Source organism: Aspergillus pseudonomiae (genome assembly GCF_009193645.1).
Source record: "Aspergillus pseudonomiae strain CBS 119388 unplaced genomic scaffold BDV37scaffold_13, whole genome shotgun sequence".
NCBI lineage: Eukaryota > Fungi > Ascomycota > Eurotiomycetes > Eurotiales > Aspergillaceae > Aspergillus > Aspergillus pseudonomiae.
In genome coordinates, this window is record NW_022476005.1 from 158,061 (window position 1) to 173,273 (window position 15,213).

Genomic DNA, 15,213 nt, shown 5'->3' on the forward strand with positions numbered 1-15,213 from the left:
TCCTTTGATGACTTGTCGCATGTGAACCTAAATGTGCACAACACTCCAAAGCTATGGTAGTATCTACAGAAAATAATTCATTTCAATCTAGATGCAGGGGTTTCACTAAGCGAAAAAAGCGGAGCCCCTAGTGGGAGTGGAAAAGGGATTTTGGAGAGATGCAAAAGGAAAAAGAAAGGAAAAAAGGAAAAAAGAAAAAAAAGAAGACGGAAGGGCGAAGGGATAAGCAAGCTCGAAGGAGTGTTAATTGGGGGTTTAAAGTTTTATATTTCAAAAAGAAGAGGACGAAGAAAAAATACTTTTGTAATTTAATTTAATTAATTAATTAATTAAATTTTTTTTCACCGTTTCCTATTTCCCGTTTTTGGGTCAACTATCTGCTACTAGGTATACTCATCATGGCTATGTTTGAAATAATAACACTGCCATCATCTTCTGCCAGAGGGTACAATACAAATCACAAGACAAAATTACCCTAAGGAAATAATGTCGTTTTAGTCCCCACCAACATTATTAGATCACGAACAGGCCAACGCCCCGGCAGATGTCGGAAAATTCGGTTCTGTAACAGCCCTGCCCGCTTGGTTCTTATTTTGGTAGGGATCCATCGGCTGGTCTGACAGTGCCCATCGAGAAATAAAAAGGAAGGGAACTGGGACGTGAGATAGGCAGCACTCGACTAGTGGGCGTGGAACGGACCAACACTGCAAATAAGTTCAAGTGCAAGTGCTTATGCTATCTAAGTTCTGTTGAAACGGACCATATTTTGGCTGGCTCAGTGGAGAATCCTCCTTCGTGTTGAGCCGCTTCATATCGATCGACAACGCTCCTTCTAGTGACCTTTGGCATTGTTTCCAGACCGGTCTAGATCAGCTTTGGGCTCGTTTGACCCATGAAGCACTGACGCTTGACACAGAACACCTGTCTTGGGATCATGAAACAGATGATGCACCGCCGCTTCGACACAATGACAGTCAGTCGCACTGCCGCTGTGCTCTGCGGCAAGTATCAGATGTCGTGCAGGCTGCAGAGCGTTGTTACTATTCCAGCAGGGCACGGTAGATACCAGCCCCGGTGTTTGAGTGTGAAACTGGTTGCCCCATTTTTCACAGTTCATGGCATTTTTTGGGTAAGAGAACAAGAATGATCGACATGGGGCAGGGTGTTTCGGGCCAAGATCTTAATGCAACTGTCAGTACGCTCTCAAGCAGCGTAAAGTTCAGGCATTAAACAGCGATCGAAGCACAAGCCACGCCCCCAGTACTCCAATTACCGAGGCCACCAACAGACCATTTCCCTCCCAAGTCAGGCCCAAATATGCTAGGCAGCCTACGACGAGCTCTTTTCTCCGTGCGGCGTCTCGTTTACTCGCCCATTCTGGGTCAATCCGAAACGGGATTGCTGACTGCGTTGCATCCGCTGAACGCCTTGGCGGCACAGGAACAGAAGCCGACAGTGCGACAGCGCGATGATCTGACGTCGGAAACAGCGGCAAAGAGTTATACTTTAAGGGCCTAACCCGTGCTTCCTCGCCCAAACCAGGCAAAGTTTCCAGGTACAACACACGATCACACCAACTAGGCCAGCGTGTACTGGTCCATAGCCACTCCTGTGAGCCGCCGCCGCGAGCTGCAGCCTGACGCGCAGCATTTGTGTATTTGTATGTCGGGGGGAAGGTTATCGGGGCTTCTGACAGGCCATGGAAGCTTCGAGACTGTTGCATCTCCCGGGTGAGCTGATCCTCTTTCAACAAGTGGGAGAAATGACGGGGGTCGGCTGGATCCACCTCCGCTTGCGGAAACCGGGCACAATCCTCGCTTCGTGGCGATGCATTAGACGTGCGATAATTGAGGTCGCCTGCCAGGAAGAGATAACTTGTAGGAATAAAGATACCCCGGTAATCATCGCTGGAACTCCGTGTAGAACCGCTTAGCAGGGCAGTACTCTCGGAATCGTCCCCTGTTTCAGTATTCTCCCCGGCTCTCGCAGTCACACGATCAAACACTAATCGCTCTACCATACTACGCCAATCCTCGTTCCTTTGCCGTACAGCATACTCCATGGGTGCAAGGTGGGCAGCAATGAAGGTCAGGTCCACTGTGTCGCCAGGCGTTTTCTGCGTCGCATAGGTCAATCGTGCCCCAACCGCGCCTTTGTTGCCCATTTGCTGAAATCCAAACCCGACTCGCGCAGTATCAATCGAAGATATACGTTCCGCCACATCGGATCGAGCATACACCATCAACCCCGTCATCCCACTATTGTCTGTGACCATATTGACGTAATGTGTCTCCCAGCGCTTAGCCACAGCTAGCTCCACCACCTCACTCAGGGAAGCAAAATACGGTGCCAAAAAAGAACCACCGAGAAAGGCATATGCAATAGGTGCGATTTCTTGGAGTGATAGAACGATGAGGTCCGGCGGCGTGGAAGCGCTTGAACTGTCGGTGAGGGGCAGTGCATCGAAGAAATGATGAGCGAAACGGTTGACGTCAACTGGATTCCGGGCACAATTGAAAGTGAGCATATAGAGGGTAAGGCTCTCCATGGTAGGCGCAAGTTTAGTCCGATCGAGTATTGAATAATATGTATTTGGAGGGATCCGTCGTGGTACTAGTAGAGATGAAGCCTGGGGTAAACGGCGATCGGGACGGTTGTCAATTCCACCAGTTCCATGGATTGAAGGTTTGGGACATCCATGTGACGATCGGCGGATCCTTATCGATAACGATCGGAGATTTTGTATGCTTTGCACATTGTATCTTAAGAGCAGCTTTTGTTCAGGTTATATCATTCCAATGGAGCTTTTATCCCTGTGTTTGAAGGTAAGAAACTGGTGTCATTCAAGAATATGTCCGTGTTCCTTAATTCAACCCATTGTCTACAACTTTCCCCGGACTTCTTCCTCTAATTCCACCAACAACATACCCTCTGCCACGTCTTCTTCCTCTTCATCCATCTGATATACCCACTGAACTCGGCCGCCTCGTGGGCTTCGCACCTCAAGCTCCATCTTCATCTGCTTGACAAATGCCACTACTTGGTTCTCCACCACCTGGTCCCCGGCCGCCACCAAGACCTCAATCAACTTCCCAGACAGAGGAAGCACAATATGGCGGGGATTGTGCACATCACCACGACGATGAGAAGATGAAACTAGAGCAGATGCAGTTGTAGATGTGTTTTTCAGCTGCAGCTGATAGGCCATGGAAGAAGACGGCGTGGTATATTTGACCTCTGCGGCCATGGAAGTAGGGAAATCATTTTGCAAAACTCGAGTGAGTTGGAGGTGGTGCTGCCGCTGCTCCACCGTCCCTAGGGGCTTTAGGGTGATTGACCATGCATCTCCAGGACGGAATAGAAGATTGGATGAGGAACTACTCGGCATCATGAGCGAACGAGATGGTTGTGCAGATGCTTCATGGCGGATAGATTGAGCGATCGTCTCTCCAAATGAGATCACCTGTGCAAGATGTCTTTCCAGCCATTGTGTATCGATCTGTCCTGTCAAAAGGTTATCATGGGAAAGGATTCCTCGTAACAGGTTCAAATTGGTCTGCACTCCAGATATTTTGGTATCGGTTAGCACTCGCCGAGCTTTCGAGACTGTTGCCTCCCAACTGGACGCAGTGACGATGATCTTTGCCAGCATGTTATCAAAGTTTGCTCCAACCGTGACGGGGCTTGATCCCGACGTATCAACATGGGTGTCAATACGGACGCCGTTACCACTCGGTACGACAAACTCAGTGATTTTACCTATACTCAAGTGGAAATCCCTACTCGGGTCTTCGGCGCACAATCGCAGTTGGATAGAGTGGCCCCGAGGCTGTACCGGGTGGTCTTTCAGCAAGCCAACTTGGGCGAGCGACAATCCCATAGCAAGTTGTAGCTGTGTCTGCACCAAATCCACACTGGTAATGTTCTCAGTAATGGTATGCTCCACCTGCAGGCGAGGGTTGATCTCGAGGAAATAGAACTCCCTTCGATGCTCGTGAACTAAAAATTCGACCGTGCCAAGAGACCGGTATCGAATTTCCTTTGCCATACGAAGGGCGGCGTTCACCACTTGCTCTACCACATCGCGGCTTTGCATAAGCGACGGAGCAAATTCAACGACCTTCTGGAAACGACGCTGCAAGCTACAGTCACGCTCCCAGAGATGACACACGTCAATACCATCACCCACGATTTGGACCTCAAGGTGGTGAAATCCATCCACAGCAGCCTTTTCCACAAAAACTGTCTGCGATGGTGACTCGTTAGTTGCTGCCCGCACGGCATGCTCCAGCTCAGCCTCTTGCCGTACTAAGCGGATACCACGGCCCCCTCCACCATCAACCGCCTTGATCATAATGGGGTACCCAACCTGCCGCGCAAACGTGTGTATTTCTACCAAATCAGAGGTGGGGCTTGACATAGCCGGCAAGACGGGAACTTCACATTGTATTGCCAGCTGCTTGGCTTTGAGTTTGTCTCCTGTACAGATCAGGATCTCAGGTCCAGGACCAATGACAGTAACTCCAGCATCATGCAAACGACTGGCAAATTCTGCACTCTCGCTAAGGAAGCCATACCCGGGGTGCACAAAGTCAATCTGGTGCTCGCGGCTCAGGTTAACGAGCAACGGAATGTCCAAGTAGGCTGCAGCAGATGGTACCCGCACTGCGTGGTGGGGACGTCCAATGTCACAGTGAGAACGGTCATCGTCTGTATAAAGGGCAAATGTCTCAATTGACGGAGAAAGCTCGCGTGCAGCTTGGAGAATACGGACAGCGATTTCGCCTCTGCTTTGTTAGATAAAATCCTCGTATACAGCATGAACCTTTGGGAAATACCTGTTTGCGACCAGGAGCCGCTGGATAGACTGAGCACACATTTTTGCAATTGGAGCTATATTGAACAAAATGCATGGCTAGCCATGGCCAAATACAGCGCTATTCATTGTTTCTGTTGCGTGGAGCTCAGCCCTCGGACCTCGGAGCGAATGAGATCATTACCCCTCATGAAGGATTGGAGAGAAATACATACAACAACAGATACTGCCAATGATTATATGGCGATAATCAAATAACTTTATGGTAATAAATAACAATGCCGGAGGACAAGTCATCAGTAGCGACCAAAAGACTCAACCAGGTCTCGGCGCATCTCTCGGCGCAAAGGCTCCCTCCCGACTATGCGGATGTGCGCTCCCAAATCAGTACCCTCCGCAAAATTGCCGCTACACCTGACATCAATCGTCGTGGCTACATTCGACAGAAGCAGGCAGGGAAGCTCTGGGTGCGGGAACGCCTCGAAGAACTCCTCGACCGCGATAGCTTCCAAGAGATTGGCTCGTTATCCGGCACAGTAACATGGGAGCAGACTGGACCCATGCAGGAGAAGCCCGTTTCATTCGTGCCGAGTAATAATGTCCAGGGGATGGGGAAACTGCGTGGTCGCCGAGTACTTCTCACCGCAGATGACTTCTCTCTTCGGAGTGGACATGCAGATGGCGCCACTGCAGGAAAGACAATCTACTTGGAGAAACTAGCTTTAGCACTCAAGTTGCCCGTCGTGAAGCTTGTCGATGGCAGCTCAGGTGGAGGAAGTGTCACTACCATCCGCAAGGAAGGTTGGAGTTACCTGCCCCATGTGTCAATGTACAAACATGTGGTGGATCAGCTGAATCAAGGCATTCCAAATCTGGGAGCCGTAGTTGGGCCGGCTGTATGTATTCCAGTCTACCCACTCTTTTCCTAGGCTGAACGCGGCTCACCCGGTAATAGATTGGCCTTGGAGCCGCCCGCGTCGTCTCCTGCCACTTCTCTGTCATGGCTGCAGATGTAGGCTCGCTCTTTAATGCAGGCCCCGAGGTGGTCAAAGGGGCAACATTTGAAGAGGGGCTGGACTTCCAGTCATTGGGCGGCCCCCTGATACACTGCACCAATGGGACAATAGATAATCTCGCTGCCAACGAAGTTGAATGCTACGAGCAGATCCGGACTGTCCTAGGATTTCTGCCTAACTGTGGTCGAGAGGCGCCACCTGTCGTCGCCAGCGATGACCCCGAAGACCGTGAGGATGAGGCGCTACGTCAGATTATTCCTCGCCGACAGGCAAGAATGTATAACCCACGAACTATCATCACTAGCGTGGTTGATCGCGACTCGTGGTTCGAGATTGGCGCCCTCTGGGGTCGTACTGCTATCGGTGGTCTAGCAAGGCTAGGAGGGCGGCCTATTGGAGTAGTTTCCTTGGACTGCGAAGTAAACAGCGGAGCACTCGACGCAGCTGGAAGCCAGAAATTGACGAGGTTGTTGAAGCTTTGTGATGTGATGAACCTGCCTGTGTTGCAGTTCATTGACGTTCGTAAGTTCTCTCCTATATTATCTCTTCTACGCTGTTTTACTTTGTGACATACTTGCTAACGTTATCGTAGCCGGTTACGCCATCGGAACCGCTGCCGAGCGCACTGCGACAATGCGATGGGGGGTTGAGCTAGCCAAGGCCTACAACTCGACTACAATGCCAATGTTCAATGTAATCACTCGACGAGTGTACGGTGTGGCTGGTGGTATTATGATAGGCGCCCGTGACCCGGTTATGCAAGTGGCCTGGCCATCAGGACAGTGGGGATCTCTGCCACTCGAAGGAGGCATCGAAGTTGCCCATCGACATGAGCTGCGCGAGGCAGAAAAAGAAGGCCGGAAGGCTGAGCGATACCAGGAACTAGATGAAGAATACCGGCGATTGATGAATCCGGTGCGCACAGCGAATGCGTTCGGCATCGAGGAGATCATTGATCCTAAAGACACGAGAAAGGTGTGCTGTGCATGGGCACGGCATGCGTATAAGGTTATGATACCGGAGAGATTGGCAGATCGGGCTGCTGGGCGAATTCAACCAGTGTTCTCTTAGCCTTAGGCCATGGTTTAGTCGCATGAGCTAGTTGCGCTGTGGGATTTGACTTGAACAGCAAAACATGAATATGATACAATTAAGTGCGACACCTTATCAAGCCCCTTCTACAATGAGCTGTCAACTTTGTCTCACAGCAGGTGATGCTGAAGAAAGGTGTTGGCTATCGTCCAATAGAAAACGCCAATGTATATATATTTTGATTATTGTCAGAGATTAACCCTACTGCGCTGCGCATCGAAAAATCCCCACGGATCCATCCCTTGAATCAATAAATAACCAACTAGCCTATCCTGGTAGCCCCTGGCACTTGTGATTGATGACTTCAGAGTATTGTTTTAACTAGTTAATATAATTCCAAGCGGTGGAGAAATTAGTGACCGGATATTCGGAAATTACAACTTGGCAACTCTAACAGGCGTTGATATAAAGACTCGGACACTGCCAATGGTTGGAGGTAGGGACCTGACAACAATTTTTTCCTTTCAATCCTAGGCGATTGACCAAGAGAAGCCGACATAATCCCAAATAGGACAGAGAGGAGAGCGAAAAGGTGTAAGCGAAGAAGAACGAAGCAAGGGGTGAAGACAAAAAGAAGCGAGGTGAGATATCCGAACAACCATCCAAAAAAGGAAATCAATGGTCCCAGAGAGGCTCGAACTCTCGACTTCTGAGTTATTAGCTCAGCACTCTAACCGACTGAGTTATGGGACCACTTGTTGGAAGAGTTTCCTGTTAATGTGCTTCATTAAAGAAAACAAAAGAAAAATACAATGGCCACCATCATCAACGGGCAGGTGTATACTCCCGGGCTCGCGATTGTCGACTCCCCTCAGCCCTATACTCCGCTCGGAGGAGGTAAGGATACATCTACCCCCTTTTACAGGCATATATGCTGATATGAATCTGTGATAGACAGCCTCCAAGTAGCCATTGACGTTTCTGGAAACGGCAGGTTGACCTCCAGTCAGTCCGACGCTACCAAATTCCATGAGATTACGGTCTTCCTTACTTCGAATGAGCTCTCGAAGAACTTCACTATCTCCAATGGCACGGAACCCAACTCCGACGCCTATGTCGGCCCTGTCCTGGAGATTAACCCGTCAACCAACGTCCAGCAAGTCAGCTGGAACTGGCCTGAGTGCTTAGTGGGTGACGGGAACGGCGGTTCTGGCTCCGCACGGGGATCGTACAATATCTCGATCCATCAGTCCTTCAAGTGGGATGGAACGGACTACTATACGATTTTCGACTTGCCCGTCAACGTTACAAACGCTATTAGCAAGTCGGACGATAGGGTCGATTGCAAGTTGTTGGAGAACGACTTGCTCAAGCCCGCTGAGATTGCCGCCAGCAATGATACTTTGCCGGGGCAGCCTTGGGTAGATGAAGATGTCAAACATGATAGTGGCAAGAATGGTAGTAGCAGTAACGATGATGGAGAGACTAATGGTGCTGGCCATGTTCGGGGTACTATAAAGCAATGGGGTCTGTTTGCCATGGTGGTTGGGGCTATGTTGATGGTTTGAGGGACAGGACATGGGATCCTAGTGGATTGGACCTTCCGGATTTTGTCATATACATATCTTGTAATTATTATATATACAATTCTCTCCCACGTCATAAGGCATTACCTATTGTAATCGCCATCGGAGTGATAATCGCTTGAATTAGTCCCTCAGGTAGCCTCGGGCATGAACGTTATGACCGTCGCGGCCGACAGCCAGTGACACCCATAAGGGTGGGAGAGGGTTGCTTCCATGTCTACTTCCAAAAGACAAACAAAAGCGACAGGTATTAGCATAAACCATTCCCAACATGACATCATTACTGACCCAGCATTCCTAATGCGAATTTCTCTGCGCACTCCAAGAGTGGAAATGGTCTGCTAATGTCTCCTCCAGAGGCCTGTAAACGATCTTCAACTCCTCCAAACTGGCGTGATTGTCTATATTGAACTTGACACCCAGATTCAATTTCAGCCACTTTTGGCTTAAGCCGAGCAGTGGCCCGCATAAACGTACCAATGAATTTGGAAGCTTATGCTCTGGAATCCGGCTGGAGTGAGTAATCGAGCGTAGGATGCGAGCCAACTCCACAAAACCGTGCATTTCTTTGTCGGCCAAGATATACCGGCCGTGCGAATCCGGGTTTTGTGCTACTCGAAGGTGAGCCGTGGCAACCTCTCGGACGTCGACAGTGGCAAACCACAGGTCTGGAACCCCCAAAAACAATTCGCCGCGGAGCAGCTGGTCAAGGAGAGACAGACTGCCGGATTCCGAAGTGGGAGAGAGTGACGGGCCCAAAACTAGTCCCGGGTTGATTGTCACCAATCTCCAGCGCCGTGGGCTCGGTTGTGCTTCGTAGTATTTCCACGCCTCCTTTTCCGCAATCACTTTGGAATAAGAGTAGGCATTGTGTGTGACGGTGCTGGTAGTGTTGAAATACTCGCTGGAGAGTGTGTTATCCTTCATACTCTGCACGTCTGCGTTGTCCCCAAAAATCGCCGCTACGGATGATGTGACGACGACCAGTTTGATCGTTTCACTCTTCTGGACCGCATCGAGAACATGTTGTGTTCCTTTCAGAGCCGGTTCAACCACCTCTTTCTGGCCGTCACGGATGCGACTCTCGATAAAAAAGGGCGAGGCAATATGATATACCACCGAGCAGCCCTTCGCTGGGACATCGAACGACCCTGCTTTCAGGAGATCTGCCTCAAACAAAGTCAATTTCCCAGGCCATTTGGCCTGCATGTCAAGCAGGTGTTTGACCTTTTTCTCGTTCTTGATACTGCGAACCGTCGCGCGGACCTGGTAGCCGCTTTCGAGTAATTGTTGGACAACATGGCTGGCAACGAAGCCACTCGCACCTGTCACGAGGCATATATCTTCTGTCATTTCCAGGGATGACTCGATTTGTACCACAGTGAGAGTGAGAGTCTCTGTTTTACCGAATAGAGTGTGGTACCTATTATTTTCTCAAATTCCCTATGGTTTCAGGCATTCTGAATACATGGGTGGCTCCGGCATTTATATCAGAGTGCTTAGTGAACACTCCAGAAAGCTTGTTCGATCATGGTTTTTGCCCTGGAAACACGCAATTCAATTTTGGAAGATTTTTATTCGCCTCTCGCCGCGGTGGATCGATGGAATTTCATTATAAAATCCAGTGTAACCCTATACATGGGAGTTTAGAGGTCATCATCTACTGAAGGCAATAGTTTCGGGATCGGGCTGTTAGTTCCCCCGAGTTACTAGAAACATACGTCATATGGAATTTAACGAAACACGGGTCAAGTAAAGTTTCAATCATGTGAGGAGATAAGGTTAGCGTATGAATCTATCTCAGACCTGCAGAGTGGCAATAGGGGTTAAATGACCCCTTGGGGCACTTCGAAAGTCGCAATCTTGATAAGTCAGTGCTCTATGGCTCTATCTATGAGCGCCTATTCTGGCATAACCTTCGCCCAGGGCCCACATAGCCCTAACAGTATATTCAACAATTCATATTGACACTTCAAGATTCTGCTAGCAAACATCAGAACTATTATGTTGCAAACTGACACAAATAAGTTGCGCGAATTATCCTAATATAGCACATGAACCAGCATTGAAAAAACATCCGCATATATCATCCCCAACATCTACCATCCAGATTCCAACACTCTATCCACGGAAAGCTGCCCAAGCCTGGAACGCTCCTGCAGCCGCTGTAATGAGTCCACTTGACTTCACCCCTCCCCGAAGATACGAGACCGAACTGCCCCATGCAATCAAAGTGAGCAAACCAGCGATAGCACGGTTCAGGGGCTCATCTAGTGCTTGCGGATTCAATGACCATTGGAGATTAAGCAAGGCTAAAAACAAGTCGGTTAGAGTACATTGTATGTATAAGAGCGAAGGCATACCAGTTAGCACCAGGTAACCACTCCCTTGAAACCATCCCACGGTGCTGCAAACACGTGCTATACTGGGTAATTCTTGGAATTGTCGCAATCTCATGAATTTACGGCTGGAGAGCTGCGTCGTTGTTAGACCATTTTTGTTCTGTATATATTGGGCCTCGTGGATTGGGTGGGATAGTCACTAACTGCATGTCCAAAGGCTAGGATGAAAGAGCCGTATGCGGCCGCTTTCAGGTGAGCAGGGTTTGCCATGGTATGGATATGTCGGGTATGAAACGAGTTAAACAGTATGGAGGGGCATAGAAAGAAAAGGGTTAGGGTCTTGATATAATAAACGTTCTTTGTTCCTGTTGGAAACTCGGAAGAACATATTATTTCCCCCGATAACCTAGGTTGAATAGTTAGAGGTGGAGTAGTAATCAATTGAACTACTTATACCCTGGGCCGGCCTTAAGCTACCCCAAGGTTGGGGCTTCGCCTAGCCAAATCGGGGGTGGCTTGCGAGGTGCCAGTGGCCTGGACCCTTGTACCAACTACCACGGAGACCCCGTTGTGGGGACTTTGCTGAAGACTGAAGAACCCATTAATTTTTATTTGAATCTCGATCATGACGTCAAATATTGGTCATCTCCAGACGATGTCCATAGCCCAATTGCCATCTTCTGATAGATGATAGCCTGAGGAGTAAGGTAGCATGTGATTGCTATCCATGCAGTCTTCATCTTTGCGAACTGCTAATTGACACAGGATTCTGTGCAGTGCGTACATGGTGCATAAAGACCAAGATTTATCGTTAACTCCCAAAAGAATGTTGAATACTGTTTGTTTCAAGGACTTCCCTACTGATGATGGCGAGGATGAGAGCAGGATCCAAAACATGTAGATTAGGTAGCACGTTCTTTAACGTATTAATATGGTACGATATGGATATAAATAACCCCAAACGAGAGACCAAAAAAGGAATTGCGCGAAAAGAAGGACCGAGCATGGCCACTATCAGGCGGGTGAGGTTATTGCGGATTTTCAGGCTTGACAACTCTAATAACCACCTTCCCCAGACCACCGCGATTGTTGAATACAACCTGACAGGCTTTTCGCACCTCCTCAATCTCCCACATATTAGCCGTGGTTCCAACCACAGGTTTCAACTGGTCCTTCTCGACATATTCGCGCAATAGATCCAGGTCTTTCCCACTGGGTTCCAGGAACATATATGAGTACTCCACACCGTATCGTCGTGCACGCAGCTTACGGGCGGCATCCATCAGATTTAATGCTTGTTTATAGATGAAGGGCAGAGTCGGGCGATGAGGAAGTCGCATGACTGATGAGTTCTGTAGCAGATTTCCCGATGGCAAGGTTGAGATCGAGACAATCCGGCTGGTCTTCGGCCGCATCAGACAAAGATACTCCATGGACAGGCCAACAGTATCGAACAGGAAATCAATCGAGCCGTGCGGGATAGCGTCCTTTGGTTCAGACTTCGTATAGTCAATTACTTCAGTCACGTCAGCAGTTGTTCTTTTTATGACAAGTAGTATAAGTGGGTGGAGGCTGGCTGATAGGATGGGGTCTTACTCTGGTCAACGGTTCCCTTCCCTAACAGTTCGTCTACTTTCGGGATTTTAGACGTCGAAACCGTCGTGATCACCTTGCCGGCATGGAAAACATGTTTTGCTAGTTGGCATGCATATAGACCGGTTCCACCCACTGCATGCTGTCAGATATGCGCGCCAATTTGTGGCAACAAAAGAAGGGGATCATACATCCTGCAGGCACAAATACAGTCTTCCCCGAAAGGTCGCCATTGTACTTCTGGAGCGCCTGAAAGGCCGTTGTCGCTGCCAGTGGAATGGCGGCTGCGCTCTCGAAAGAAAGCGATGGTGGCTTCAGAGCAATGAATTCTTCCGGACATTTAGCGTATTCACTCCATGCTCCCCGATGTGACTCTGGCAATCGAACGTAGACTTCATCTCCAGGTTTAACTCGGGTTACACTTTGCCCAGTTTTGGTCACTATGCCGGCACAATCATATCCGATCTTGTAGGGGAATCTGTTTTATGTTGGTTATGACCACCTTTCGTTTGAAGAGCGTACATACGTGTCTTTGAGTGCTGCTTTTAGAACACCTTCTGCCTTTTTCAGATCAACTGGATTCACACTGGCGGCATGGACCTTAATGAGGACATCTTTCGAGTCGGTGATTTCCGGTGCTGGTAGCTCGGAAAGGATGTACCCAGACGGGTCAGAGTAGGAAGGGATGTTGATCGATAGCATCCTTAACTATAGTTTGACAAAACGAATTGAAGTCAGAGAAGATGAACTGCCTTTGAGATGCAGGCACCATGAAGTATTTTAAAGAACGAGCAAGCTAACGACAGAGCTCGGAAGTGGGTTACATTTCTCAAATCTTGGCACTGGAAAGCCTCGAGTAAATAAACTTTTAAACGCCACTCGCGTTCTCGGTTCTGTTTAATTAGTCAACGAACCAGGTGATGAATAAACGAAAATAAACATATCGAGTTCTTGATAGCCTATTCATGCGCTGAATATCGCCCCGACTCCGCCTACTGCCCTCTAATGAGGTGGTGGAGGTTATGAACCGGGTCCTGCCGCCGGGAACGGTCAGATCAAATCCTCCGCCAGGACCCACTACCACCACGCACACGGTTACTCATCCTAAGCATCAGGGTCCATCTCAGACTATTGGAACATTGGTGAACATCTTCAAGTTGATGTTCTGACTAATGTTTGCCTCTCCTATTCACTTCACTCCGAAAATTCTCTCAATGAGTGGGTTTGAAATGTCTACGGTGGTCTTTCAGCCACCCAGGGCTGGCCGTTGTCCTGGCATTATTTTATATAAAGACAGAGAATCCCACGACGGATCACTTACACTCATCACTCTTCTCAATCGAAATCCATTTACCATATCCCCCTGTATTTCGAATTTCACCACATCATGAGCTCCAACAAGGCTTTGATCTTCAAACAGATCCCCAAGGGATACCCTGTTCCTGGGGAAGATCTGACCATCCAGCCAGCTTTATACGATAAGGACATCGCTCCCGTTGAGAACGGTATCGTTATACAGTCTTTATATGCTAGTTTCGACCCTTACATGCGGGGTCGCATGAGACCTGCCGACACAACATCGTATATTCCGGCATTTGAGTTGGATAAGCCAATTGATAGCTTCGGTATCGCCAAGGTACTCCGCTCCAATAATGCTGCCTACAAAGAGGGAGACATTGTCATTGGCCAGATCCCAATCCAAGAGGTTGTTTCGCTGAATGAGGGCTCGATTGCCAAAATCCGTCTCCTCCAAAATCCCCTGGGGATTGACCTGAGCGTTTTCTTGGGTGCCCTTGGTATGCCTGGTCTCACAGCATTTTCGTCCTTTTATAAGATCGGTAAACCCAAACAGGGTGAAACGATCTTTATCTCCGCTGCCAGTGGCGCTGTTGGTCAGGTCGTCGGCCAGCTCGCGAAGCACGAGGGCTTGAAAGTCATTGGCAGTGTGGGCTCGGATGAGAAGTTGGATTTTATCTTGAATGAGCTTGGATTCGATGGCGGCTTCAACTATAAGAAAGAGACGCCAGCGAGTGCCCTTACTCGACTTGCTCCCCAGGGATTGGATATTTACTATGAGAATGTCGGAGGTGAACATCTCGAGGCGGCCATTGACGCCTTGAATCAATTTGGCCGCATCGTTGCCTGTGGAATGATTTCTGAGTACAACAGTGCTCCACACCCGATTAAGAACCTACACAAGATTGTGACCAAGAGTCTTGAAATGCGCGGGTTTATTGTCGCAAACCCAGGCTTTGCCGATGCGTACATGGAAGAACACCAGAAGAAGGTACAGAAGTGGATTAGCGAAGGGACTTTCAAGGCTCTGACCCATGAGACCGTCGGTATCGAGAACGCAGCCGAGGGCCTGGTGGGCATTTTCTATGGCAAAAACAAAGGCAAAGCTGTCTTGAAGTTTTAAAATGTATTATGTGTACATAATAATGATCTGAACACAGCAAAAGTGTTCAATTTAAACAATTTTCTTGAATGCGATCGCAGACGTTATGGCGAAGTTTGTCCTATGTTAAATATCGGATTGATCGTCAACAGGTACAGGATATGGGAAGTAGTGACCTATTGAGCAGACTACTAGCATACTCAGCGAGACTACCTGGTCGACTCATAAACGAATATAGATCTACCTTTGCATTTTAGAGACAGTAACCGCCTCGAATGGGAAGTATCGCATTATAAACAACCCGTCTCGCAAGCTGACCTCCATCTGGTTAGTCTGACCCACATTTCCTTAATGTGGCCCCGCCATCGAAGGTCGAGTTGCCCAATGATTGAATAGGTATCGCTTTGAAGCAAGTGGAGATACTATAATG

At 48.7% G+C, this 15,213-nt stretch overlaps 8 protein-coding genes and 1 non-coding gene across 9 annotated transcripts; 3 read left to right on the forward strand and 6 right to left on the reverse strand.

Moving 5' to 3' along the window:
- Positions 1–1,183: 1,183 nt before the first annotated feature.
- Positions 1,184–2,714, reverse strand: BDV37DRAFT_39611 (putative inositol 5-phosphatase). Its single transcript, XM_032090559.1, has one exon. It carries the CDS (start codon positions 2,546–2,548, stop codon positions 1,220–1,222), a length of 1,329 nt encoding a protein of 442 aa, XP_031944332.1. The 5' UTR covers positions 2,549–2,714; the 3' UTR covers positions 1,184–1,219.
- BDV37DRAFT_291262 (putative pyruvate carboxylase) lies at positions 2,715–4,879 on the reverse strand (the record flags this gene model as incomplete). The annotated part of the gene is made up of 2 exons (XM_032088896.1): positions 2,715–4,787; positions 4,839–4,879. The coding sequence occupies 2 exons, from the start codon at positions 4,877–4,879 to the stop codon at positions 2,882–2,884; spliced, it is 1,947 nt and encodes a 648-aa protein (XP_031944333.1). The 3' UTR covers positions 2,715–2,881.
- Positions 4,880–5,094: 215 nt separating this feature from the next.
- On the forward strand, positions 5,095–6,903 carry BDV37DRAFT_280283 (alpha subunit of putative methylmalonyl-CoA decarboxylase; the record flags this gene model as incomplete). Its single annotated transcript, XM_032086521.1, has 3 exons — positions 5,095–5,712; positions 5,772–6,354; positions 6,425–6,903. The coding sequence occupies 3 exons, from the start codon at positions 5,095–5,097 to the stop codon at positions 6,901–6,903; spliced, it is 1,680 nt and encodes a 559-aa protein (XP_031944334.1).
- A 640-nt stretch (positions 6,904–7,543) lies between these two features.
- On the reverse strand, positions 7,544–7,617 carry BDV37DRAFT_t62. The gene has a single exon. It is a non-coding gene; the product is annotated as a tRNA-Ile (tRNA).
- A 59-nt stretch (positions 7,618–7,676) lies between these two features.
- Positions 7,677–8,454, forward strand: BDV37DRAFT_280284 (uncharacterized protein; the record flags this gene model as incomplete). Its single annotated transcript, XM_032086522.1, has 3 exons — positions 7,677–7,761; positions 7,819–8,366; positions 8,440–8,454. 3 exons carry the CDS (start codon positions 7,677–7,679, stop codon positions 8,452–8,454), a joined length of 648 nt encoding a protein of 215 aa, XP_031944335.1.
- Positions 8,455–8,510: 56 nt separating this feature from the next.
- On the reverse strand, positions 8,511–10,041 carry BDV37DRAFT_241705 (uncharacterized protein). The gene has a single exon (XM_032081223.1). It carries the CDS (start codon positions 9,801–9,803, stop codon positions 8,748–8,750), a length of 1,056 nt encoding a protein of 351 aa, XP_031944336.1. The 5' UTR covers positions 9,804–10,041; the 3' UTR covers positions 8,511–8,747.
- A 530-nt stretch (positions 10,042–10,571) lies between these two features.
- Positions 10,572–11,062, reverse strand: BDV37DRAFT_280286 (uncharacterized protein; the record flags this gene model as incomplete). The annotated part of the gene is made up of 3 exons (XM_032086523.1): positions 10,572–10,762; positions 10,814–10,925; positions 10,997–11,062. 3 exons carry the CDS (start codon positions 11,060–11,062, stop codon positions 10,572–10,574), a joined length of 369 nt encoding a protein of 122 aa, XP_031944337.1.
- Positions 11,063–11,619: 557 nt separating this feature from the next.
- Positions 11,620–13,186, reverse strand: BDV37DRAFT_39638 (NADP-dependent oxidoreductase). The gene is made up of 4 exons (XM_032090560.1): positions 12,912–13,186; positions 12,577–12,863; positions 12,389–12,520; positions 11,620–12,308 (listed from the first exon to the last, which is right to left on the reverse strand). The coding sequence occupies exons 1-4, from the start codon at positions 13,085–13,087 to the stop codon at positions 11,821–11,823; spliced, it is 1,083 nt and encodes a 360-aa protein (XP_031944338.1). The 5' UTR covers positions 13,088–13,186; the 3' UTR covers positions 11,620–11,820.
- A 364-nt stretch (positions 13,187–13,550) lies between these two features.
- Positions 13,551–15,106, forward strand: BDV37DRAFT_241710 (MDR family NADP-dependent oxidoreductase). Its single transcript, XM_032081224.1, has one exon. The coding sequence runs from the start codon at positions 13,773–13,775 to the stop codon at positions 14,802–14,804; it is 1,032 nt and encodes a 343-aa protein (XP_031944339.1). The 5' UTR covers positions 13,551–13,772; the 3' UTR covers positions 14,805–15,106.
- The last annotated feature ends 107 nt before the right edge of the window (positions 15,107–15,213 follow it).